Raw genomic sequence first — 24,888 nt, 5'->3', positions numbered from 1 at the left:
ACCAAGCACTACATCTGCTCCAGATACTCCCACACATCACTGCAGTGGCTAATGTTCCAGGAATATCTGACCGATGTTAAAAACAGGGACGATGCTTTGCAAGATGATAAATGCCACATCCTGTAACAACAGGGAGCTACAGCACAACAGACCTTCATACAGCCCAAAGACCACAGAATTTGCATCGAGACAACAGCTGCTTTGGTCCCCTTATCAATCACAAACAGCCTGCGAAGCATCTAAAAACATTGGTTGCATCAGGACAGTGATAGCCAAATCAGGAGCTGTGTCAACAGTGGTAAAGATGGAAGGACACAGTCCCAACATTTTGTTAGCAAATTTGGAGACAGAAGTGCTTGTACGACCCTCAACAGCAGTTCTTGATAACAAGGCAACTTCAATCAGCATTGAGATCATTAATGTTTCCTTTGGACTTGAGGACTGCTGGAATCAGAGGCATCAAAAATGTCCACAACAGCATATACAACCACAAAATAAAGAGCATGCCCTGGGTCTCCATCAGACTCCACGCTGTTTGGAAGCAGAAGATCAAATCCCTATGGCACTTCCCTGCCCAGTGCCTGAGGTAAACAGAACTTTCTTGCAGTGCTCCCAGTCCTGAAGATTGCCACGAGTATATCTTGCCAGATTGCTGACACCCCCAAATTATAAGGGGACAACATAATTGCACACAGGTACAGGGACCCTAGAAGTCTTCGTATCAACAGGTAGATTTAGTTTTCCATGCATCAGTTTCACACAGATTGGGAAAACTGAAGAATGAAAGGTTTCTGTCCCAAGCTTTATGTCCTTGTATTAGTACATATCTTAAATCATCACTAGTAAATTTCCCTTAAACTCTTGAGACATGAAAGTCACGCATACTGAAGATCAAAGAGACAAATCAATTTTCAATCTGTAGAACTAGAATTACAGCTACTAACATTAACAGTTTGACTCTGAAGTTGCAGATCAAAGCACTTAAATTGTTGATGGGTCATCCTCCTCTACGGTACCAGAAACTGCTATAACCCCCTCTACCCATATGATACAACACACTACAGGGTGGCAGAAAAGAACTATGTTGAATAGTTATCAAATACCCCCAAATCAACAATTAGGAACAACTGACATCAAAGGAAGCAAAAAATTTTTCCTCGGGAGAGGAGATAATGGATGCACTTCATAAGAACACTTTAAATGTTCCACTGTAGGAATAGGGCCGTACAACAGGAACAGAAACAGGAATGGAAATGCTGATCTCTGTTGCAGAACCTTCAGACAGTTTGGAAGAGAAGTAGCTCTAGCCTATGTACCAGATGACACTTGTGACTCTCAAAATTTGATGATGCTGTGGCAGAGGTAAAACAGAAGAAAGCCATAATGCCAAGGAAAGATGCAGAGCTGTAATGAAGAAGTCTTTGGATTAAATAGTGCAGGAACATCAAATAGCAAACCTTTTTAAGGACTGCCTGTCCACTCATAATGCTGTTGCAGGGAAGTTTATTGCGAATCATAGCCACAGATGTGGATGGCTGTCAGCTGTGTTTAGGGAAGTTTACAGAGAGAATCATTATTCAGAAACTAGCAAGTCTCCTTCTGAGGTCTGTTAAAAAACAGATGGTAGGTTTATAGAGTATATGCTGGCTAGTAACATCGCCTGATGTGGCATCTCTATGCTGACTGGCCATACAAATGAACTGCTGCTCAACACTAAACTTTCTTGATCAGAGTATTTTGCATCTGTAATCTCTAGTTTCACCTGACATCAACTCTCTATATGGTTTGGAGGCAGCTGCTCCAAAAGTGAACTGCATGCTACCTTTACTGAAATTCTATACTGTTGAGCTTTCTGAAAAATAGACAAAACAGAAACTTCATAGTGACAAAATCATGGCAAGCTAACTTGCCATCACACACACTAACTGAAATCAACACGCTAATTGAAATAAAGATCTTCACTGAAGGCAGATAGGGGTCAACATGGTATACACATGTTACAATCTGAAGATAAAAGTGGCCAAGAGCTACTTGATTTTGAAGAGCTATCTGATCATCACGGTATGACACACAATGCTCCTCTCTTAAAACAACTAACAGTTCACCCATCTCCAAGCAGTCCTTAAAAGAGGATGTGGAGCAGCAGAAGGTGCAACCATCCACCTGGAGCTTGACAGAAAACACACTGGCTAGATGATGACAAAAAAAGAGGAATCCCTATATGAATGCCAGAATGATAACAAAATAGAGGCTACAGGAAGAGACTGAGTCAAGGAAAAGGGAGGTAAGTCTTGGTGATGACACGGAGACATAAGGAAAGGGCATGTTTCATTATTTCAGCCACAACCAGTGATGTAGGCTCTAAAAGCATTACAGACCTTTTCACAGTATGTTTAGTGTCAAGTCAACACTAAGAACAACCTGCAGTTTGACTGTGACAGCTGTCAATGCTGACACACAAGCAATTTGTGCTTGAGAAGGTGGCTGACACTAACATTTATCTTGCTGCTGGCCACCCAAACAGAAGGCACTAGGTATTACACTAAATGAGAACAAGCAGGGACTACACAGAAATTGCTAGGAATCCCGAGAAACCATGAAGAAACAGTCTCTCTGGAACTTCGTATCTTTGCAGCAGTGCCAGTATGGGAAGAACCCCCAACACACTCCTAATATGGGTCCACCGGTGCAGAACACAGGGGCTGAGACTGGAAGGTTTCAGGGCAACCTGACCCCAGCCACCGTGTGCAGTACCACAGCCTTTCTGTGAGGTGTGCCATCTAATTTCTCTCCTGCTAGTGGAGAGGAAAATCATTTACCAATGCAACCAATAAAAAAACCAGGTAGAAAGGTCAGCAACAGAATTAATCTGACACAAAAACAACAGAAAAAATATCTGAGGAGACATTACATGACAGACATCTTGAAGAACTAAAAGCTACTGCAAAAACCAAAAGAACTGCAAAAAAAGGCAACACAACAAACTAGACTGCTGACTAGTAAGGCAAGAATCAGTTTCAACATGGTACTTGAGAGAAACTGAAATGATACTGGACATACTCTTGTGCCAAAAAAAGAAAATTAAGTTCAAATACCGTTTAAAAATTAAAGGCAAAAATCCATTGGTATTAATTAACAGCATAAATATATAACATACGAACATCTATGCTGACTGCTACTAGGTGGGTTTTTTCCGTATTTATAAATGCATTTAACTTCAGAATCACAGAATCACCAACTAGTTGAGTGTATCACGCTTGCATGGCCAGGTTTTGGGGGGTGTGTGTGGGCAGGGCTACTGTAAGAAGCTGCTAGAAGCTTCCCCTATGTCTGGGTAGAGCCAATGCCAGCCAGCTCCAAGATGGAACCACCCCTGGCCAAGACTGAGCCCATCAGTGAGTGGTAACACCTCTGTAATGATGTATTTAAGAAGGGGCAAAAATAAAACACCTCTTCAAGGGCAACTGCAGCTGAAGAGAGGAGTAAGAACAGGTGAAAGCAACAACTCTGCAGACACCCAGGTCAGTGCAGGAGGGGGATGAGGTGCTGGATTCAGGTGCTGGAGCAGAGATTCCCCTGCAGGCTGTGGTGAAGCCCTTGGTGAGGCAGGCTGTGACCCCGCAGCCCATGGGGGTCCATGATGGTGGAAGATGTCCACCCGCAGCCCATGGAGGACCCCATGCCAGAGCAGGTGGATGCCCAAAGGAGGTTGTGGCCTGCAGGAAGCCTGCGCCGGAGCAGGATCCTGGCAGGACCTGTGGCCCTGTGGAAAGAAGAGCTCACACTGGAGCAGGTTTGCTGGCAGGACTTGCGACCCCCTTGGGGACCCACGCTGGGCCAGTCTGTTCCTGAAGGGTTGCACCCCACAGAAGGGACCCATGCTGGAGCAGTTTGTGAAAAACTGTAGCCCGTGGGAAGGACTCCTGTTGGAGAATCTTGTGGAGACCTGTCTCCCATGGGAGGGATCCCAATGCTGGAGCAAGGGAAGAGTGTCAGGAGGAAGGAGCAGCAGAGACAACGTGTGATGAACTGACCACAACCCCCATTTCCCGTCCCTATGTGCTGCTTAGGGGAGGAGGTAGGGAAATCTGGAGTGAAGTTGAGCCCAGGAAGAACGGAAGGGTGGCGGGAAGGTGTTACCTTGTCCTGCTGAGAAGTGATGGAGCAGCTTAGCAGGCAGCTGGCATCCAGTCAGGACCAACCCACCATGCTGAGGTTGGAAGGAACCTCTGGAGATCATCTGGTCCACCCCCCCATTCCCAAGGGAGTGTCAACTAGAAAAGGTTGCTCAGGACCTTGTCCAGGCAGCTTTGGTTATCTCCAAGGACGGAGACTCCACAGACCATCTGGGCAACCAGTTCTAGTATTCAATCACCCTTACAGTAAAAGCTTATTCTTACATTTAAGCAGAATTCCCACTACATCCTGTTGTGCCTACTGCCTCTTGTCTTTCCACTGGGCACCACCAAGAAGAGCTTGGCTGTCTTTTTACTCCCTCCCATCAGGTGTTTACATACATTAACAAGATCCCCCTGAGCCTTCTCTGTCCCAGGCTAAACAATCCAAGCTCTTTGCAGCCTCTCCCCATATGTCAGATACTCCAATTCCCTAACCAACTTTGCAGTGCTTCACTGGACCCAGTACAGCGCATCTGCGTCTTTCTCCTTATGCATTGTTATCAATTATGAAGTCCAAGCATATCATTCTTTTAACTAAACACTAGAGAAAGAAAGTAGTCTTACCTGGCTGGCGAAGCAATGAACAAGGAGTTCGGGAAAGTAACTGTCCTCTGGGCGTCATGTTTCCAACAGTGTCATCCAGGGATGTAAGAACTGATTAATAAGCAAGTTAAGAAACACTCTCCTAAGCATGCTTTTGGCTCTATTCAAAACAATTGTCAATACTTGGAAAGGAAAAATATTTTGCAGTAGCTCAAATATTATGAAGACTACACATCTTTTCTTTCAGACTAAAGCAGAAAGTCTCATTCATAAGACTGAATTAGATCACAAAACATTTCAGCAGAAACTTAAAAGCTGAAGGGCTAAAAGGGACACTGCAATGTATGAGCACAACAGATCTGGGACTCCTCGTAACCAGTCAGATCAAAAAAGAGTATTTTTGCCCCATAAGGAGCTGCTTTATGCTACATAAACAGTAAAAGAATACTATGCTACATAAAAATAAAAGAAAACCCGAGACTGAACACATTTTTAAAAGAAAGTTCTTTCTCTATTCCAGGGTGCTGATGACTAAGAAAAAAAGTCTCTGTTGCTCTGCTTTGCTTTTTCTTGTCAGCAACTAGGTTCAGTGCTCTACGTATGGTTTACTAAGAAGTAGTTGCATAAAAGTTTCAGTATCCTATGTTATATCAGTGTCCAAGAACACCACGATTCTTAAGGACAACATAACTAGGGCCAGTATCTCACTAGTTTTATCTTGCTTGCAAAAAACTGAAGGACAAGCATATATACTGGATTCCTTTGCTATCATAACCAGAAAAATACAATTACATTAGCTGTCAAATTACATGGTATTTTCTTCTTATTGTAAATACGTGTGTGTGTGTGGAAATTCAGCGAGTATTTAAATCTACATCTGTGCGCTCCTCTTACTGTTACTGTGGATAGAAAGTTATATACACAATACTCTGATAATATAATACATGCACAGCATAAACCCATAAAATTAAAGTACAATGGAGTGAAGAAAACTTCAATATTTTTTTTCAAAAACTCTGAGATCAAGTCAGCTATGGCTCACACAGTTCTCTGGGCTCACGTCAACCTGAGTTCATAAGCTCATGAAAAACTGTAAAACACTACACTATGCAAATGTGACTGCACAAGCTCAGAGAATAGGCAATGCAACACCCTTGCAACCATATTTAACCCACAATCAAAGTAATCTATCTAAATATAGTCATGAACTGCTGTACGAGCATTTCAATAATTTCTTGCCTTTCCTGAGTTCTACTGACTAATCTGTTCTGAACCATCACTACAACAGCTTTGACATGGTTTGATACTACAATGTGGGGAAAAGGAAGGGAAAGAGAAAATTCCATCCAGAGGAAATACTATTCTACAAAAAGGCAAATAATTGCATCTTTTGGCTTATTCCGAAATTCTTCTGTAAAGGCTAAGAAGTGTCCCATGTTCTTGAAAACAGAGTATTTTTCTAATGAAACTCATCTGGATTTCCTAGTCACTCTTTCAGTCAGTCATTAATCTCTCTCCCTACTAGTTTTTTAGATACTGCAATCATAGTTTTGTTTTTGAAGTTTTTTCCTTCTTAAGGCATGAAAATACCATATAGAAAACAGACTACTGAAGGGGAAAATATGAGATAGTGCAATAGCAAAATTTTGACTGCAAACACCTCACAAATCAGATAACAATTCCACGTTACATTCATACCTTCTTCACTTTAAATGAGTATAAAACAAAGAGCAACTTGCTGTGTATTAGAAAACTATTCTCAACATGCTCAAAATCAAAGCAGTAGTAAAACTACACACAGCTTGTGACCACTGCAAGCAACACTTAAAGAGAAGACAAATAGCCTTTACAGAAAAAGGATACTGGAAACTTTTTTCTGAGAGCTTTGCTTCCACCCAGGTCTGGCCACCTCTGCATCACAGGGGGATAACGGGTCTCCAAAACCATTTCTAGAGGAACAGCAACATAGACACAAAGTAAGCAAGTGAATCCAAGCAGAACATACAACAAGATTGTTTTGCTGCTTCAAGTAACTCCACAACTGGGAAACTCAAAGCGTAAGTCATCTCCAATTCTAGTACTGATGTCCAGTCTTCTCCACAGAACATCTAGTATCACTCATCAGCTTAGAAAAATCAGTTTGAAAACTCGTGCTTTGTTCCTCCTATACAAGAGATATTTTCTTATTAAAACAAAAAAAGCAAGCTAGTAAGAGGTGCAACAGTATGAAATTTTGGACTGAATAATTCAATTGAAAGCATAACGTGATTTCACTATTTGATTTTTTTTCTTCAGAAACACAAAACCACCTCTGACCGAGAAAGTTCGCATGTCTTCCAGACAAGGAAAAAATCGTTAACAATTACTAAAAAGCAAAAGGAGAAGCTACAGGTGGGCCGCGAAGGCCGCGGCTGAGCCTGCCCCGCAGGCCGGCCCGCACAGCATCCTGCCAAGGCCCGGCTCAGCGACTCCGGCCTAATAAACAACTCAAGTTTAATCTAAAAACACGTCCCCAAAGGAATCACGCAGATTTAAAGCTCCCGGGTGACAGAAAAGCCTTCGACACCCCCTCAAAAACTGCCCCTGCCTCGCCGCGTTCCGTAGCCCGCACCGCGTACACGCCGCTCCAGGGGGGCGCGTCACCCCACCTCACCCCGCGGGGGGGGCCACACCCCCCGGGAGGCCCCACCGGCACGGGCCGGCCCCCCACCCCGCGGCTCCCACCTCTCCATGGCGGCCGCGGGCCCGGCGCAGCCCGGGATCGAGCGTTCCCGCCTCCGCCAGTGCCGGCCCGCGGCCCGGAAGGAGAGGGGACAGCTTCCGCCCGCGCGCCGCGCATGCGCCGCAGGGGGCTGGGGAGCCGGGGGAGCCCGGGGGCGGGGGCGGGCCCCGGTGTTGAGGGGGGCGCCGGCTCCCCGCCCAGCCCGCGGCGCCTGTGCTCGCCGGTCCCCGGGCAGCAGGATCCTGCCTCCAGCGACAAAGCTTAAAAACACCCCGTTTTTAAAACCGCTGCGTGCGTTACCGCATCGCGCAGAGACGGACGAGCGATGCGTTTTCAGTGTTTCCTCAGGCGCTCCGCTCGGGCAGCCCGCCTCCCGGCCTGCGCGACGAGGAGTTTGTTTTCACCAGTGACAAACTTGTGCCCGTTCCCGTTCCCCCCGGTGTAACCCGGACTGCGGGCCCCAGCGTTACGGGGCACACCGGCACCCAGCCCGGGCAGCCCGGGGAGCGCTCCGCCCGGGCTGAGCGATACCGAGTGCCGCCCCCTCCGCCACGCGGCCTGTGCGCGCTTTTTAACTGCAGGGAAACACTACTTTTAGCAGCACAAAGCGCTGCTACTGACAGTAGTTCATCCACTTGCGCTCTAGTACAAGGAAAACTGCCCAAACTGCGTTTTTCGCGTAGAAAAGTTCCGAAACACGCTTGCAAGTCTCGGGTGTATTTGGGGCTACAGCTACAAGGGGGTGCTTCGAGGAAATAAAGCATTTAAATTCCGCATGCAAAGGCATAAGTCTGAGAACAGCTACAAAACGCCTTAGAACTGTGAGACGTTGCCTCAAGTCCCACAGCTTGCTTAAGATGACAAAATGCTGTGGCAGCCGAGCCTGGCGCCTCTGGGAGGCTGCTGGAGAGCCCAGCCTGGGGCAGCTGTGCCAGGGACAGCGGAGAGCCCGCTGAAGGTCGGGTACGCAAGAACACAAGCAAGCAGAAGACCCTTAGACAGTAGATTAGTCACTCAGGAAATTTAGTTTGGGATGTAAAAAAAAATGAAGTTGTCCTTCTATCATGGAGGCTATTCATGAAAGCACAAGCGAAGGTAACAGCCTTCATTATGGCAGAAAACTAAAAGAATATTAAAGGAACTATTGTATCCTAAGTCACTATGACATATTTAATAGAATTTACCTCTTGACCTAGCCTCACAAAAAAGCGTAGCACTATTGTCTCTGTAGTGCAGTGGGAAATTCAAGGAGACTAACGCACAAAATAATATCTGGTTCAATTCTTCACCGGCAGCTCACACTCTTGGGCTAGCCCTTTCTCAGGGCAGAAGTGTAGACAAATGAGAGATGCAATGACGCCAGAGAAAACGCTTCCTTTGCATGCTGCCTAAAGTTTATTTGAGTAACAACAGATGAGAACAAAGCAAAAGAAATAAGGCTGAAGAGAAATTAAGAAGGCAGCATGCGTGCTTTAAAACTACCCAGCCAACCAAACCTGTAATAGAATACACAAGATCTGTGGCCCTTGAGAGAACCTGTCTCTGTAGATACAGCCTTTTTAAGTGCACGGTGGGGAAGCATTTTAGAGGCTTCAAGTTAGCTCCGCTAAGGAGACAAGGGAGGTGGGTAGAACAGGACAGGGCAAAAACCTGGAGGTGTTTTCAGACTAGTGTTTTTTGTCTAGCATCCTACTTCGTATTTATCTAAAACAAAGGGAAGAAAAGGAAAAAAAGAAAAAACTGAAAATCTTATGCAAGCATCTTGCATTTCCAAGTAGAAGGGGATGTAAATTTTTCAGTGATATGAAGGACTCTGAATTTAATTTTTAATCAAAGACTATAAATCCATCTTAAGTTTCGCGTATTTGCATCAACAGTAATCCTAACTGCAGCCATATTGTCAGAATATCACAAGGGGTAGTAATACTCCATACTTAGAGGCAGGACAAGCAAAGCCAACTCAGCAGCTACCACAACTAACACAGAAACACAGCATATTTATCGCCAATGCCCAAGATTCCTCTGCTCCCTACCAGCTTTCTATGAAGTTAGTGGGGTTTACAGAGTATACTAGGTTAAAGTTCAGGATATACTAGATTAAAATAAAACAAGTAAACTAACTCAAAACTCCAATTACCCTTTACAAAATGTTTTAATATAGACAACTCACAAATCAAATGACTTGCCCTGATGCACTGCTAAGCTGTATAATGACATCTGCACATACAAAACTGTAGCCTTAATTCAGAACTATCAAAAGCAAGAGCACAACAAAGTTCTTGCGCAATCTGCAATAGCATCACAACTGCATTCAGAACAAAGAAAACCTTGACACTGACACTATACCTTGCCTTTTTGAAAGAGAAGGAAGAAAGCTCATAGTTTATCCCACATTTTTGTAGCTGAAACACATTCCTGGAAGTGTGCAATTTCTCACTTCTAAAAATGAAAATGTAATGAAAGTTTGTTGTTTTTTCTTTTTAAATTAAATACTCAAAAAATTACCTACAGCATTTATGTGCTTGCTTAGTATTAAAATACCTGTGTTGACACTCAAATTAACGTTTGCTGGGGGTTTTATCCTAAACAAATTGATTCCTATGCCTACTCCTATTGAGAAAGCTAAGCTAAACCCCCCTTTTTATTAGAAATGAGAGACACATTTGTAACTGTGATTTTATTTGTGTCTGAAAATCATGACAGTAGTGCCAAGGGCTTTTGTTGTGTTGGGCATGTTACAAGCAGTAAACCCAGTTTATGAGAGCTGTGATTTCACATGCAGATTTTTGTACTTACTAGGGGAGTGAAGATACTGCCTCTTCACTGCTAGATTTAGAAGTGTAAGGTAAAAATGCAACGTGGTATCAAAAGGTAAAGTATACTGATGAAAGAAGGGATAATTTCTACTCTAATTTCACTCATTATCCCCAGATTACAGAAATGTCGCCTCCCTTCAAGTTTACACTTGCCAAAAGATATTACATGAATTAATTAGAAATTACAATAGCTTTCAAATGAAGTAGTTCACTCCAGTCAGAACCTCAAAGAAAAAACAAACATAAAATCCCGGTGGCAGTGAACTTTTTCTTAAAAAATGAAACTGTAGAGTTTGTTATTCAGCAGAACTAATACTTTTTGAGGCTGAAGTAAGTACAGTGGAATTACGAAGACATTCCTTTCTCCATTCACAAATCTCTCCCTAAAGAACATCTCATTGAAGACAGGAAGCCACTCTCTACTTGATCATTCAAAATTCCAAAAAATGAATGGTTTTGGAGGTTATTTTTAAAAAACCATAACACCCACCCCACCCCCCAGACAGAAAAAAAGAAGGAAAATTCACATTTATATGTTGTTTGAATCCCAGGTATTGCAACACTGAGGACAAAATCAAGACTACAAAACAACATTAGTTCCAGACTAAGAATGTAAAGTTTGCAACAAATATATCATTCCAAAGTTTACTTTACAGAAAGGAGAAGTTAAATTAGGTTCTATGAATCTCCAAGTTGTTCATAAACTTTTCAAAGAACGGTGTAAGGTGCTTGAGACAGAAATAAGAACCTAATTTGGTTAAGAGCCCTGCTTCTCTTATGCTACATGCAACTGCACTTCGTTACATATTTGAGCAACTTTTTTTTTTGCTTTTATTCTCCTGTCCATACACACACAAAATAAAAGCTATAAATTGAAGTATAGCTTAATGCTCTTGGGACAGCAGTTTGCAACTGGACAAAGAGTTTTCTGTCTATGCCGATGCTTAGCTGCATCTCCATTTTACAATTCAAGGAGTGCTACCGACAGCTGTATATAAACTACTATTTTTGATCATTCAAATTTAGAAATAACTTTTCTATTGCTGGTATATCTAAACTGAAGTCTACCTAGAACTATTACAGTATTGTGGCAGAATTTCACCCCAAGTTGAATCTTTGCCCAATACCGGCAAAGATTAGAAGGGGAAAAATAACAATTAAGTTCGATTAATCCATAGCTTGTTTAGAGAATTTTATAAGAAAATCCTCATGTTAGTGTTCACCCATGAGGAAACTGCAACTCTGTTTACACCAGAAAAAAAACGCAGCTTAATGCAAATTCCAAAATCCTCCTACCTCCAATTTCTAGCATTGCAATATTAGTACACGTTATGAAACAAACTTGATACCTAACTCTACAATACTGTTTCCAGAAGTTCTGTTGAGAACTGGACTGTTCTCTTATGCAGAAGAGCAGTAGTAGTTTGAGTTTACAGTTAGTTCATTTGGACATCTGAAAACATCTTGCAATGTCTTAAAATATTCTTGTAAATTAAGTAAGTAGACATTCATTTCACAGAATTCAAGAATGAAAAAGGGCATTAGGAATAAGGTATGGTATTCTTACTTACACTGCAAGGAAGAGTTCTATGAGGAGTGCAATTCCATTAAATAATACTTCTATATTTCAGGACATAAACATTACTTCTTCCACAGAAAGCTCAGACATTTAAATACTGATATATATACCAGTGTCAGATTAGGGTGGAAATACAGCAGTCACAACCTCTGTGTGCACTGTAAGCACAGATAACTTTACAAGCAGTAATACATGTGTATTAACACTAAATTTTGAAAATTACTGCATTAATTCTCAAAATATGAATTATGCATGTTTTCATCCAAAGCTTTATAAGAAGTGTTCTGTTTCTGTACAAGTAGTTCAAGCGTGAACTTCTTAAGCGTTGGTACACAAAGCAGTTATCCTGAAGATATTAAGTTTGTTCAAAAGTTTCAGCAGACAGGATTCTTTTCTAGAATTAGTAACCGCTTACATAGTTCCAGTTCCTGGGGGGAACTGGTTGTTCACTTCCTCAGCGGGAACAGCTTCTTATGCCGCAATTAGTTAGATAGGAAGAAATTTTTCATGTGTTTTTCCTTACGCTTCATGTCCATTACTTCCTCAGCATCATTTTGTCATGCATCTTCTTTCCCTTTAACAACCAGGACACTGCTCCCTTGAAGCTTGCCTAAGTTTTCAAGGAGAAAAACGCTGGAGTGTCAGCATTACCTGGGTTATTATGCATTTGCTTTACAAATCTGACCTAAATTCTAAATATAGGGGGGTAGGGTATTTAACTTTTTTTAGCACAATCTTTCAGATGGTAAAGCCTAGAGTTCCTGAAAATTTTGCTTCCCTGGGGTTTGATTGAACTGACTAACGCTGAGGAACTGTACATTTACTATTCCACAGAGCAACCAAGAATGCTTTAGTACAGGGCTTTCAAGACAAAGCCTGATGTTCCCTGTAATTGGTACTCTTTGGCTGGACATGAAGACCCAGGCCAGGGTCCCCTCTCTGATATTATCAAAGCATTTTCTCTCCCTCCCACCATATAGCTGCCTGGAAAAGACATTAAAAAAAACACTGATAAAAGGACAATTGGGACATAAAAGTGTTATAAGACCTGAATAAGCAGGTTGAAAATGAAGGGAGGAAAAATACTGATTAGCTCATCAAGGAGGAAGGTACCTAGTGAAAAAAAGAACTAGAGCATCTAGTGCTCCAGTCTCATCTACTCTGGGGACCAATCAGGATGCATAGTACCAAAAGAGATATTTATGTGGATCATCAACCACATGTTCTAGTTTCCGATGATAAATAAAAAGGAATTTCAGTCTTAACCCTGACTCTGCACAGTTAAGAGTGTATTACCTCCATTAAACAGTGGTGATGACTGATGATATTACCAGCAGGAAGGATCAGCTGGGCTCCTTAATTCACTTTGGGCAATGTAAACTATCTCAAAGCTTACCGGTATTAGCTAACCTAATCTGATTGAATTTGCAGGAATGGATTAGAACAAGCTTTGATAATTCTGTGCCAGTGAAACAGGAGGTACCAAGTATTTGGGTGTGCCATTAATTTTCAGCAACACTGCCAAAATCAGGAAATCATCCACAGTCCATGCATTCCACTTCACAGTCCAACAGTGTTAACAGATATTTGAAGTCTGCAAAACTCTACCCTCAATACCAAAAGAATGCTCTTCTGCAGATTTCCTTGAAACTAAACAAATATGGTTTAATCATGCAGAAAAAATGATGTATTCCTCCCCAAGAGAATTTTTTTTAGCTACACTAAGTCAATTTTAACAATGAATTCTTCCTGGAAAGAAGGAAAATAGCAAGCAACAAATTTTCAAGTTCCCAAAACAGCCACTGATAGTCTAACCTTTGAAGACATACTTTTCTGTTAGACTTTCCCTTATGTTAGAACTTGGAATATTCCAAGTCCAAAACTGCTAATGGAATTTGATTCAGTCTGAAATTCATCCACCCTGGCACATGGGATGGCATTAGATGAAATATCTGTGGCAGAAGACAAAGTCACAGTAGTTCCTTTTCATCCTAAGATGTATGAATCTGCACTGCGCAAGAGATTTAAAGAAATCAGTATTTACTACCACTACTAAAACAGAAAACATTCCAGTAGTATATAACTGTAATGCAAGCCCTTGCATGGCAATCCAAATTTATTGAACTACTGATGCTAAGTCATACAAAATTGCACCACTTTAATTAAGGCTTTTAGTTTACATTTGGCCACCTCAAAGCAGTTGTAACATTAGGTTGGTCAATTTAAATACTGTGGCTCCCTGTTGGATATACACACAATCTTTACACCCAAACGTTAATGCATACAAAGCAACAAGGCATTGTTAAATAAATCAGCAAAAGTTAATTACTGCAACTTAGGCCCTGTGACCAATTACACATGATTAAAATTACTTCCCACATTCACATCCACAGTACTCTTCCACCATTTAACATCTCAACCAAAACGTTACACATGTAAAACAATCACTAACAGGCAAAAGTACTAAACCTGTATATTTGGTATTGCAAATACACTTATGCATGAGCAAGCAAGGGAATTCACAGTGAGAATCTACAGCTGCAGAAGCCCGAAAATGATTTACAAAAAATTGTTAAATCATTAAAAAATTGTTTTAAAATATACACTTCTTGTTGTAGACCCCCACTGTACACACAACTATAAACATTGTTCCCTATGTAAACAAGGAAAAGGAAACATACAATAAAAGGTTGAAAAGTCTGGACATTTCCTTCCCAACAGATATTAAAGGCCATGTCTTTAGTCAGACGTTATACTGAAAGGATTCTTAAAGACTAGATCACTGTCTCCACAGGTTTTTCCTAAAATTAAAAAACTATATAGCTGTTGTGTTAATCAAAGCGCTTTTGTACAATACGATGATGATGATGATGATCCTGTATTTCTTTAAAAAAGTTACAATAAGCTACAAATACCGATGAAGCAAAGTTATCTGGAGTAGTCTATATAGGAGCTCTTTGGACTTTCTTTTATTATGCTAAAATAGTGGTGCTTTTAGGATTTACATTATTGTACTCTCCAATAGAAAGTGGGGGTTGTTGAAGTATACAGTACACAGTTTTCATACATGTACAACATTGGTGGATGAACAATGTCTCTTATCAGTAATACTGGATGTAGGCTCTGGTTTTACCAGTTGCATACACTTAGAATATTTATAAGTAAAAATCTCTCATGACACTGGAAAGTGATTAGAATGTGCAAACTGATGTAGTAGCTTTCATCCATTTCTTAAAGGGTACCACCACAGGAAAGTCCATTTAAGATGTTGGTAGGTTTAATAAAGTTGGAATGCTGGCACTGTTGAATTGGGCAACAGTTCTTCAGACCTGTAACAACAAAACAAGATGTTAGTCTTAGGAACAACTATTTGTCATGGTTCTTTAGTTAAAGGAACTAAAGTAGGAACTAGCGAAGTTCTGAGCAAACAGACTTCGAAAATAATCTTATTACTTCTCCCCTACTAACATAATTTCTACCATACACATAAAAGTAACAGTCTACCTCAACTAGTAAAACTTAATTGGGATGCATATAGTAATCCAAGATGAACTTGGAACTACTTGTGGAAGTAGTATTTGATGGATAGAACTGGTTTTGCTTACTGTATGACAGTTCCAGTAGCTTTAAAAGCAAAAACACATTTGGAGGATCAAAGCTCCTGAACCAAAAGCCCTGTTAAAGAAATAAGGCAGCCATTCCTGCCATCCTCAGCTAATGCTTTTAGAACTCTTTCAGTTTTGCTTTGAACGGATTCAAGTTGTTCAAATTAAGTTAGTTTTAATACCAATACCAAAAATAGTTAAACATGGCACTATCTGAATATTAATAAAAGTAAAAAATTTATGACAGTGAAATACTGGAGCATCCTGGTAGGACATAACAAATAAGTCTATCAGAACAAAATAATGGATTATAGCACTGAAGCAACAGAACCACCATATGTCCAGTAAAATCAAAAGGAATCAAGATGAACATACATAAAACATAAAAAGGACATAGACCTGTTGAAGCGAGTCCAGAGGAGGACCACAAAGATGATCAGAGGCTGGAGCAGCTCTCCTATGAAGACAGACTGGGGGAGCTGGGGTTGTTCAGCCTGGAGAAGAGGCGGCTCTGGGGAGACCTTACAGCTGCCTTTCAACATATAACGGGGGCTTATAAGAAAGATGGGGGCAGACTTTTAAGCAGGGCCTGTAGCAAATTCAGACAAGGGGGAATGGCTTTAAACTGAAAGAGGGCAGATTTAGATTAAATATTGGGAAGAAATTCTTTACTGTGACGGTGATGAGACACTGGAACAGGTTGTTGCAGATGCCCCATCCCTGGAAACATTCAAGGCCAGGCTGGATGGGGCTTTGAACAACTTGGTGTAGTGGAAGGTGTCCCTGCCTATGGCAGGGGGTTTGGAATTAGATAATCTTTAAGATTCCTTCCAACCCCCCATTCAGTTCTATGAACAGGCAATCTGCATGATGTCAGGTCAATCAAGGGAGACCTCGGCCCACACTGAGGCTTGGAGGTAGAAAGAAGGAAACAAGCTGCCCTAGAACATGTTGCAGAAAAAAACCCATGCCTGCTGACTAACTTCTGAAAAGGCTTGCTTGAAGAGCAGGCTGGAGCTTGCTTGAATGAGCCTTCAGCAGCATTCTTAAAGCATGGATTTAGTCATGTAGAACATTAGCCAACTGCCAATGAGTAAGAAATTGATCTAGTAACCAACAGCTCCAGGTCAAATATTTGTAGTGTTACAATGATCACTTCATGATTCTCTTCCAAATGTACTAATCACAATAGAGTCTGTGAAATACCCATGTAGCTCAAAGAAAGCAAGCTAAATTCTTATGACATCATTCAGATATATTCAGGAGTTCAAAGCAGAAAGTGATATTTTAACATGCAAACTGCAATATTTTACAGCGTGCGTTCCTGACCAGTATATTTGATCAGCCTTTAAAAAAACCACCCCTGTTTCCAAACGCTAAAGTTCTGAACTATTGGAACACCACCGTTAATCTGGCTCTACCAACACATTAAATCTTATATATATATAAAAAAAAAAAGATGCTAGTGTGAGCAGTATATCTTGCACCTATTTGTAGTTCTGACTTTGGAAAGGCAAAATGAAGACCTTAAAAATTTTTATGATAATGTAAATCAAGAAATTTCAATGCTATTCTGCATCAACAGCTACCACAGTTGTTTAGGTTTGGTTTTTTCTTGTTTTGTTTGTTTTTAATAGACGTAATACACAGACAATTTTAAAAGGTTTACCTGGCTCAGAGCTACAGTACAACTATGTATTAAAGTAGCTGACATGATGACTTTTTGCGTGCTTTTCCAGGCACTGGAGTTTTTCTGTTAATTTGTCGCACAAGGTCATAAAAGATCTGTGAAAAATAAAATCAGTTGGTTATTGGAATTAAGAGGCTTCTCTCATAACCTTAAGCCTTGAATCTTCACACATAATGTACTCACGTACACAAGAACCCCTGTAAATATTTAGTTATCAAAGCCAGAAAGTTACATTGTATGCTTAATTAATACCTGGGGTTTTTTTCTGTTTAAGATAATTGTCTGCCAAGGGTTTTCCACTTTCAATGAAGCCAATTGAAGAGGCATCTGTAATCCACATCTATTTAACCTCTGGGTTAAGTTAATCTGAACATGCACGATACATGCCATAGCGATCAACTACTATATGCTGTTACTTTGCAATTTAGCACTGAGGTCAAGAAACAGGGCACAGCTTTCTTTAACTCAAATCACTCTAAGGATATTTTTTATAAAGTAAGTTTTATTATGTTTTAACTACACATTTTCATGGTAACTCAAGTACAATGTGTATTCAGTAATAGTCTCCCTTTTTTGAATGAGATCATGCTTTTCCAGATATTTTAAAAATACTGAAGTCCACAGAATTAATTTAGCAGCCTCTCTAGGACTGCAGCATGACATAAGCGTAACATTTCCTAGAGAAGTAATTCATGTACGAGACTCACTCACACTTTGAGTCTCCTAGAATTCTAATTAGAACATTATTTTGTTGAAAGGCTAATGTAAGACAAGTCTACATACTACAATTAAACAGCATCTGTTTCATTCATAATTGACATTGTTCCAATTATTTCTGCATCTCCTAAATCAAGGAAGTGCTTATACTAAAACCGTCTTAGCAGTTTCCTAAGCACTGGCTGCAAAGCAGCAAACATTCCAAGAAGGGCTTTTAGCATTTGATGGAAGTAAGTTCTAGTTTATTAAACATATGACTTTTATATAGTTAAGACAATTAATTTGTATTTAAGAAAAACTGAATAGCTTTCAGGAATTCCCAAATAATTAAATACACATTACTCATTTTAAGAAAAATCAGCTGTGCTTAAACCCACCATATTCTTTTGATTACATGCAAGTCTTGCAGAGGCCCTTTCAACTTGACTGATATGGCCAACATTTTCCAGAAGACACAATGCACTGTAGAGTTTATCATAAAATTCAAGCTGTTCCAGAAATGTAAATACTGACACAGCTTCTTTCTGTAAAAATTTTTGCATCCTTTTTTTATGCTGGCACCCCCACTGGATAAGAAGGCATGTGCCATGGCAAGTCCCAAAAAATGCATATTTGATCAGTCAGCTCGTGCTAAATAAGTAGCTAGAAAGCGAAGAGGCTTTTGCCCAATTTTTTATTTACAGAGCTGTTAGTTTTGACAAAAACCTTGAGAGTTCTTGTTCTTACTATCTCAAATTATGTAATACGAAATAACTTCAATTAAATAGTATTAAGGACTTCACTCTTAAAAAAGTAGTTTAGCAGTACATTCTCAGTTGATACATCTCACATTCTCACAATAGTAGGGTACAGTTTTTGTCCATTACATGGATTGTTAATCATTCTTCCTTGACAAACTGTAAATATTTGGTTACTAGAACAGCATCCCCATCCTTCTGTCCTTGCCATCTCTCCCCCCGCACAGGTAATGGGCCTTACCTCATTAACATTTATCTTTGATTTTGCAGAAGACTCTAAGAATGCACAGTTATTCCATTGCCTTGCTAGGTTCTGACCTTGTTCCTTTCCCACAACTCTTTCATCTTCCAAGTCACACTTATTGCCAACCAGAATCATAGGCACCTAAAAAACAATTTAGTACCAGCAAAAAAATCATTAAGATTTTGGGAAGGCACAATGTGAATACACACCTAAAATCTTATCTGAATCCTTAGAGGATCCTGACTTCCAGAATAATCAAGCTCTGATATAACTGAAAATTAAGTTTACAGTTCTGTGATACTTTAATCTTAAAATCAAAGTAACTGCATTCTTTGCTTGCTGTTTGGTCAGATGGTGGTGGGAATGGTTTGAGGATTCAGTACACTGCCAATTGAGCGCATTTCACATCTTCTAGGTGACCTAACGAAATTTCATTTCTAGATGTTTGAGGCGTCACGTCTACTGAAGAATCTGCTACCAGATTTTTAAGTGTTCAGAAATCCTGGAAAAAGAGGCCTATAGCGGGTAGCACAATGAACAACACTAAAGCTCCTTTCACCATTCCTCTACTTCCAGCGTATCTGCACTCTTTTCAAGAGCAGTTTGCTCACACAGTTCTTCTTAGGAAGCTGGCGCCCACACAGGAAAGAAACATGCTACCTTAACAAAATTACCAATGACAGAAAATGCTGAATTGACCTTTGCGGCAAGAGAAGGTAATCATACAAAGTTGTTTGGGTTTTTTTTAAACTTCTTTTTACTAATTTAAGGACATAGCTACATTTCTTCCAAATTCAAGTGCTAAAAAAAGGTTTACAATATTTTGACCATTTAATTTCCTCCCACTGAGAAGGCAAGTCATGCCTCAGCTTTGGCACAGGAAAAACTTAATGGAAAATCTGGTGAAAGCTTGTAACTTAAAGCTTATTATCTTTCTCCTGACACTATGGAATGGCTTTCAAGACTGAGGGGAGTGTTCTAAAAAGAAATACAATTCCAAGGAAATACTACCAAAGAAAGCTTATGCTAGTGAACATAAATAATATACCATGTGAACTAAGGTTTCAGATATCATCACATTTATCTTGATTTTAGTGTACAAAATTAATCTGATGCTAAACAAGGCTGTAACTTGGTAGGTTCTGGATGCGAAAGGTACACGCAATTTCAATACTATCCCCTTTTGAGCTACATTTGTGATAACTGGCAATAAATCACTTCTAGAAGAAATCTGCTGAACATAGACAAGACCTGCAAATACTTATGATTAAGAAACTGCAGTGTGGTTTGCATTACAAAAGTCCCAATGAACTTCCCTGAAACATTATGTATCAGGTTTGCATAGCAAGGTGGGGGCACTACAGGGGTGGCTTCTGTAAGAAGCTGCTAGAAGCTTCCCCTATGGGTAGAGCCAATGCCAGCCAGCTCCAAGATGGAACCACCCCTGGCCAAGACTGAGCCCATCAGTGATGGTAGTAGCACCTCTGAATGAGATATTTAAGAAGGGGCGTGGGGTGGGGAATGTGCAAGGGCAACTGCAGCTGAAGAGAGAAGTGAGAATCTGGAGAGCAGCAACTCTGCAGACACCCAGGTCAGTGCAGGAGGGGGAATGAGATGCTTCAGGTGCTGGAGCAGAGATTCCCCTGCAGGCTGTGGTGAAGCCCTTGGTGAGGCAGGCTGTGACCCTGCAGCCCATGGGGGTCCATGATGGTGGAAGATGTCCACCCGCAGCCCATGGAGGACCCCATGCCAGAGCAGGTGGATGCCCAAAGGAGGTTGTGGCCTGCAGGAAGCCTGCGCCGGAGCAGGATCCTGGCAGGACCTGTGGCCCTGTGGAAAGAAGAGCTCACACTGGAGCAGGTTTGCTGGCAGGACTTGCGACCCCGCTGGGGACCCACGCTGGGGCAGTCTGTTCCTGAAGGGTTGCACCCCACAGAAGGGACCCATGCTGGAGCAGTTTGTGAAAAACTGTAGCCCGTGGGAAGGACTCCTGTTGGAGAATCTTGTGGAGACCTGTCTCCCATGGGAGGGATCCCAATGCTGGAGCAAGGGAAGAGTGTCAGGAGGAAGGAGCAGCAGAGACAACGTGTGATGAACTGACCACAACCCCCATTTCCTGTGCCCATGCACTGCTAGCGGGGAGGAGGTAGAGAACTCCGGAATGAAGTTAAACCCAGGAAGAAGGGAAGGGCGGGAGGGAAGGTGGTTTTAAGTTTTGGTTCTATTTCTCATTATCCTACTCTGATTTGAATGGTAGTAAGTTAAACTGATTTTCCCAAGTTGAGTCTGTTCTGCCTGTGACAGTAATTGGCAAGTGATGTTTCCCTGTCCCTATCCTGACCCATGAGCTTGTAGTTATATTTTTCTTCTGCCATGTCCAGCTGAGGAGCAGAGTCACAAAGCAGCTTTGGTGGGCACCTGGCACACAGCCAGGGTCAGCCCACCACACATTTACTACATCCCACATCTGCTGACAGCAGAAGCATATATGGGTACATGCATTAAGGAGGGCATGAAAGTTTCCATGAGCACAGTTTAAATGAGATGGGCACACTTTAAAACTGCTTGCTTCCCCCCCAGCCTCCCCCAAAGGAGGATTTTCCTGCCCAATGGCTACAACCTACAAGGTGTTTCTGTTAAAAACACGCTCTTAGCGCTGTTTCACATTTGAAATACCATTCTTACTTTTATTAAGGGATGGAGCATTTGCTTCCTACAACCACAGTGGTTTTTTTAATCAATTATAATCTGGAATGTCCTAGCCTCACTTTGTATCTTTAAAAATGCTGAGGTGCATATCAAAATTGTGTAGAAATAGGATGACCAAACTTACTTGCAAACGTATACACGAAATATTAAACTTGCACGTTACGCAGCTTTTAAGCTCACAGTATTGTCTTCCATAAGAACTTAGAATTTTGTTCTTTTAAAATACCATACACAGTAAGCATATTGAAGACAAATTAAAACCGTAGGGTTTTCTTTAAATGTACATTGCTACTGAGGCAAGAATAGAGTTGCTTTAGAAATGTTTTCTACAGTATTAGAGAACAAGGTTACATACAGTTTCAGATGGAGCCTTTTAAAGGAAGAGATTAAAAAGACAATTCTCTATGTGACACATGAGAAATTAGAATTTCTCCAGTTTGCCTTTCTGTATTATGCTGGTTGATTTGTGTCTTAATTTCAAGCTTGGAAGCTATCTGATTCACAGTGTATATATTACAACATCTGTAATGAAAACTCTAAACGTAAGTATTGAGCATTTTTAGAGATGCTTACATCATCAGTGTCTTTGACTCGAAGAATCTGTTCTCTTAGATCCTGTAAATCATTAAAAGTGGACTGTGCTGTGATGGAATATACTAATGCAAAACCTTGTCCATTTTTCATGTATAGGTCTCTCATTGCTGTAAACTGTTCCTGTAATTAAAAAAGATACAGATATTGCATTCAATCTGCACTTTTCATTGCACAAACTACAATACACTTCAGGTCCCAAATGGATCCACAAGTATGATGCATTTGTGCCCCCTCCCTCCCCACCTTTAAATTGACCAGTATTTAACCGTTCGACTATAAATATTACAATAAACCAAACTGCTTTTAAAGAAATCTTAAGTTTAGGACAGTATCTGTGGGGTAGCTGAACAACATCTAGATATTGCCAAGGGGTATACTCTGGGAAAAACAGCACAGAAACTAGAGTGATTTCTTAAGAGAGGAAAGGTGCAATAGAAAATGAAGTGTAATCTGTAGACTACAGAAGTTACGATTCCTCCTGAATCTCTCCTTACATACCAACTTCTTCCCCATCTCCTGACTGTTCTTTAAAATGCATCAAAAAATAAACGCATCACTTTTCAGCCTCCATTTTGTAGTCTAGGCACTTGCCTGTATCAGATTCCACTTTAATTTTCAAGGAGATTGACTATAGGATGAAGACACTCAACAGACTCGCCACATTTCCTAGCCTTCGGTGACAACTATGATACTGCATATTAAGAGCTGCTGGTGCACTGCACAGCAGCATTAGGACTTCTCACCATTTGAAAACTCTCACCAGTAATGACTGTGGAATAGCATTTGCCTTTCTCACACTGATGACTGCTATCTTGTGCCTGATCAATCACTCACCAAGTCCCTTACTGTACATCACATGAAAAGTGCAATTTATTTTGAGAACAGCCACTCCACCTTGCTATAGTTTTACATGGCCTTACTCTAGTAAGGAGTTTAAATTAAGTTATTATTATTATTGGACCAGAGTACTATTACAGTTCAGAGAACACATTACACTCTAAGGGTCTTGAGCTTATGCTCATTGGAATCAATGAAGGAAATTATTGGTTTCAGTAATTTTGTAACAAGATAGAGAAAAACCTGACCAGTATGCAAAGGGTCCACATAAACCCCATGCTTTGAGTTCCCATAAGCTGACTAAAGCGATTTTTATCCCAATGTCAGAGTACATCTTACACACAAAAGAAAAAGGAGATGAGAAGAAAGCACATATTCTCTACAGCAACAGAAATCAAACCTGAGTAACTATTGGGCATAAATTTCTCTGGGCAATATAAACTTGAAAGCAGCACAATCTTAAAATGCTCGGTCTCGTGTTTCCCCTATTACAGAACATCAACTCACAAGAAACCTGCAATTCATTTCTGATGCCATACTCAAGTTTTGTTTAAATACCACTATGTTAAAGAACATCCTTTAATCCAATACACCAATCACAGTTACTCCTTAGAGAATAAGGAAGGAAACATGTCACCATTTACATCCCTACAGCTTTTGATGATTTTTAACACTGTACGTCAATATTTCAGGAAGTCTGACATACCGTTCCTGCAGTATCTAAGATTTCAAGCATACACTGTTGTGCATCTACTTCAACTTGCTGTTAAGAGAGAAAAATGCGGTTAGAATTCTTCTTCTTGCAACCCCCCCTCCAAAGACACCAGGAATTGTGTGATTTTTATAAGCAAATTCATAATGCACAAAGCAACATAATGGCTAAAGTAGTTCATATGGATATACACTTTGAAAACAGCAGGAAGAAGCCTTTCAAAAAGCCCTAATGACATTTTCAAAAGCAAAGTCAGCAGCCAAGAATCACTTTGCAAAGTGATCAAGAATTTTTGATTATTCAAAAGGAGACCACTAAATTTGTAATGATTGTTATCAGCAACTCACACAATTTCTACTTGTTTCAGGGATCATTCACAGAAAAGTACAAGTGAAAGCTAGAAACTTGGATTGGTATATTAATGCTCATTTAATAGTAATTCAGATGAACAAGAGTGCAAGTAGCACACAGCAAACAATAAACCAAGCAAATAACTAAGGGTGCTGTCCCCAAAACAAGCTTTTAGTGATACTAATTAGGAAACTGATCCAGCTTAGAAAAACTTAGAAAAAAACCCAGAAGGTTTAAGAAGCTAGATCAATTTCTTCATATATTTCAGAGTTCCTTTATCTAGTTTCTACTTCAAAAAAATCCCACAAGCCTGCAAGGGCAGCAAAAGACATGGAAATGCCCTCAAGCTGTTTCAAGCATGCTATCCACAATTTCTTATTATTTTTCCAAGCTGTTAATATATTTCCATTTGCATGTAAAATTTTTAGTTGGCAGATCAGCACCCAGAAAGAACTTTGTGTCCCCTATTCCCAGTGTATGCATTATCACTAGTATAACTTTGAGCTTTTCTTTTGTATCTAGATTTGGGGGCGGGTGTGTGTGTGTGGTGGTGCTGGGAAGAGGCATATTTCCACTCCTCTCACAACTCCCCCAAATCCCCTAGAGATGGAGATTCCTTCAACAACCACTACTTTAGTATGTATTGCTGACAAAGTTATTCAGCTAGTTAAACAGCATCTATTCTCTTTATAAAGAAATATTTGGGGAGTAAACCAAGGCATCAAATTTCAAGACTTCATGCTCAATGTAGTTATAGACAAAGTACTTCAAGCCATGTCTTCTCAACTTCAAATATTACAAAATTAGATTTAACATTAATAGTATAGAATTGCAACTGCCAAACCAATATATTT

General features: G+C 40.5%; 2 protein-coding genes across 2 annotated transcripts in view; both read right to left on the bottom strand.

The window, feature by feature from the left end:
• NUP107 (nucleoporin 107) overlaps positions 1-7,551 on the bottom strand; it is a 33,297-nt gene extending 25,746 nt beyond the window's left edge. The window contains exons 1-3 of the mRNA XM_040595631.1: positions 7,446-7,551; positions 6,585-6,670; positions 4,743-4,832 (exon numbers count right to left, since the gene is read on the bottom strand). Coding sequence (XP_040451565.1) covers positions 4,743-4,832; positions 6,585-6,670; positions 7,446-7,453 — 184 coding nt within the window. The 5' untranslated portion in view covers positions 7,454-7,551. The remainder of the gene's footprint in view (positions 1-4,742; positions 4,833-6,584; positions 6,671-7,445) is intronic.
• A 6,371-nt stretch (positions 7,552-13,922) lies between these two features.
• RAP1B (RAP1B, member of RAS oncogene family) overlaps positions 13,923-24,888 on the bottom strand; it is a 32,849-nt gene continuing 21,883 nt past the window's right edge. Inside the window, exons 4-8 of the mRNA XM_040594973.1 lie at positions 23,678-23,734; positions 22,114-22,254; positions 18,829-18,972; positions 17,113-17,228; positions 13,923-15,167 (exon numbers count right to left, since the gene is read on the bottom strand). Coding sequence (XP_040450907.1) covers positions 17,142-17,228; positions 18,829-18,972; positions 22,114-22,254; positions 23,678-23,734 — 429 coding nt within the window. The 3' untranslated portion in view covers positions 13,923-15,167; positions 17,113-17,141. The remainder of the gene's footprint in view (positions 15,168-17,112; positions 17,229-18,828; positions 18,973-22,113; positions 22,255-23,677; positions 23,735-24,888) is intronic.

Source organism: Falco naumanni, chromosome 5, assembly GCF_017639655.2.
Source record: "Falco naumanni isolate bFalNau1 chromosome 5, bFalNau1.pat, whole genome shotgun sequence".
NCBI classification, from domain to species: Eukaryota; Metazoa; Chordata; class Aves; order Falconiformes; family Falconidae; genus Falco; species Falco naumanni.
This window is presented reverse-complemented; position numbering and strand designations above follow the sequence as displayed.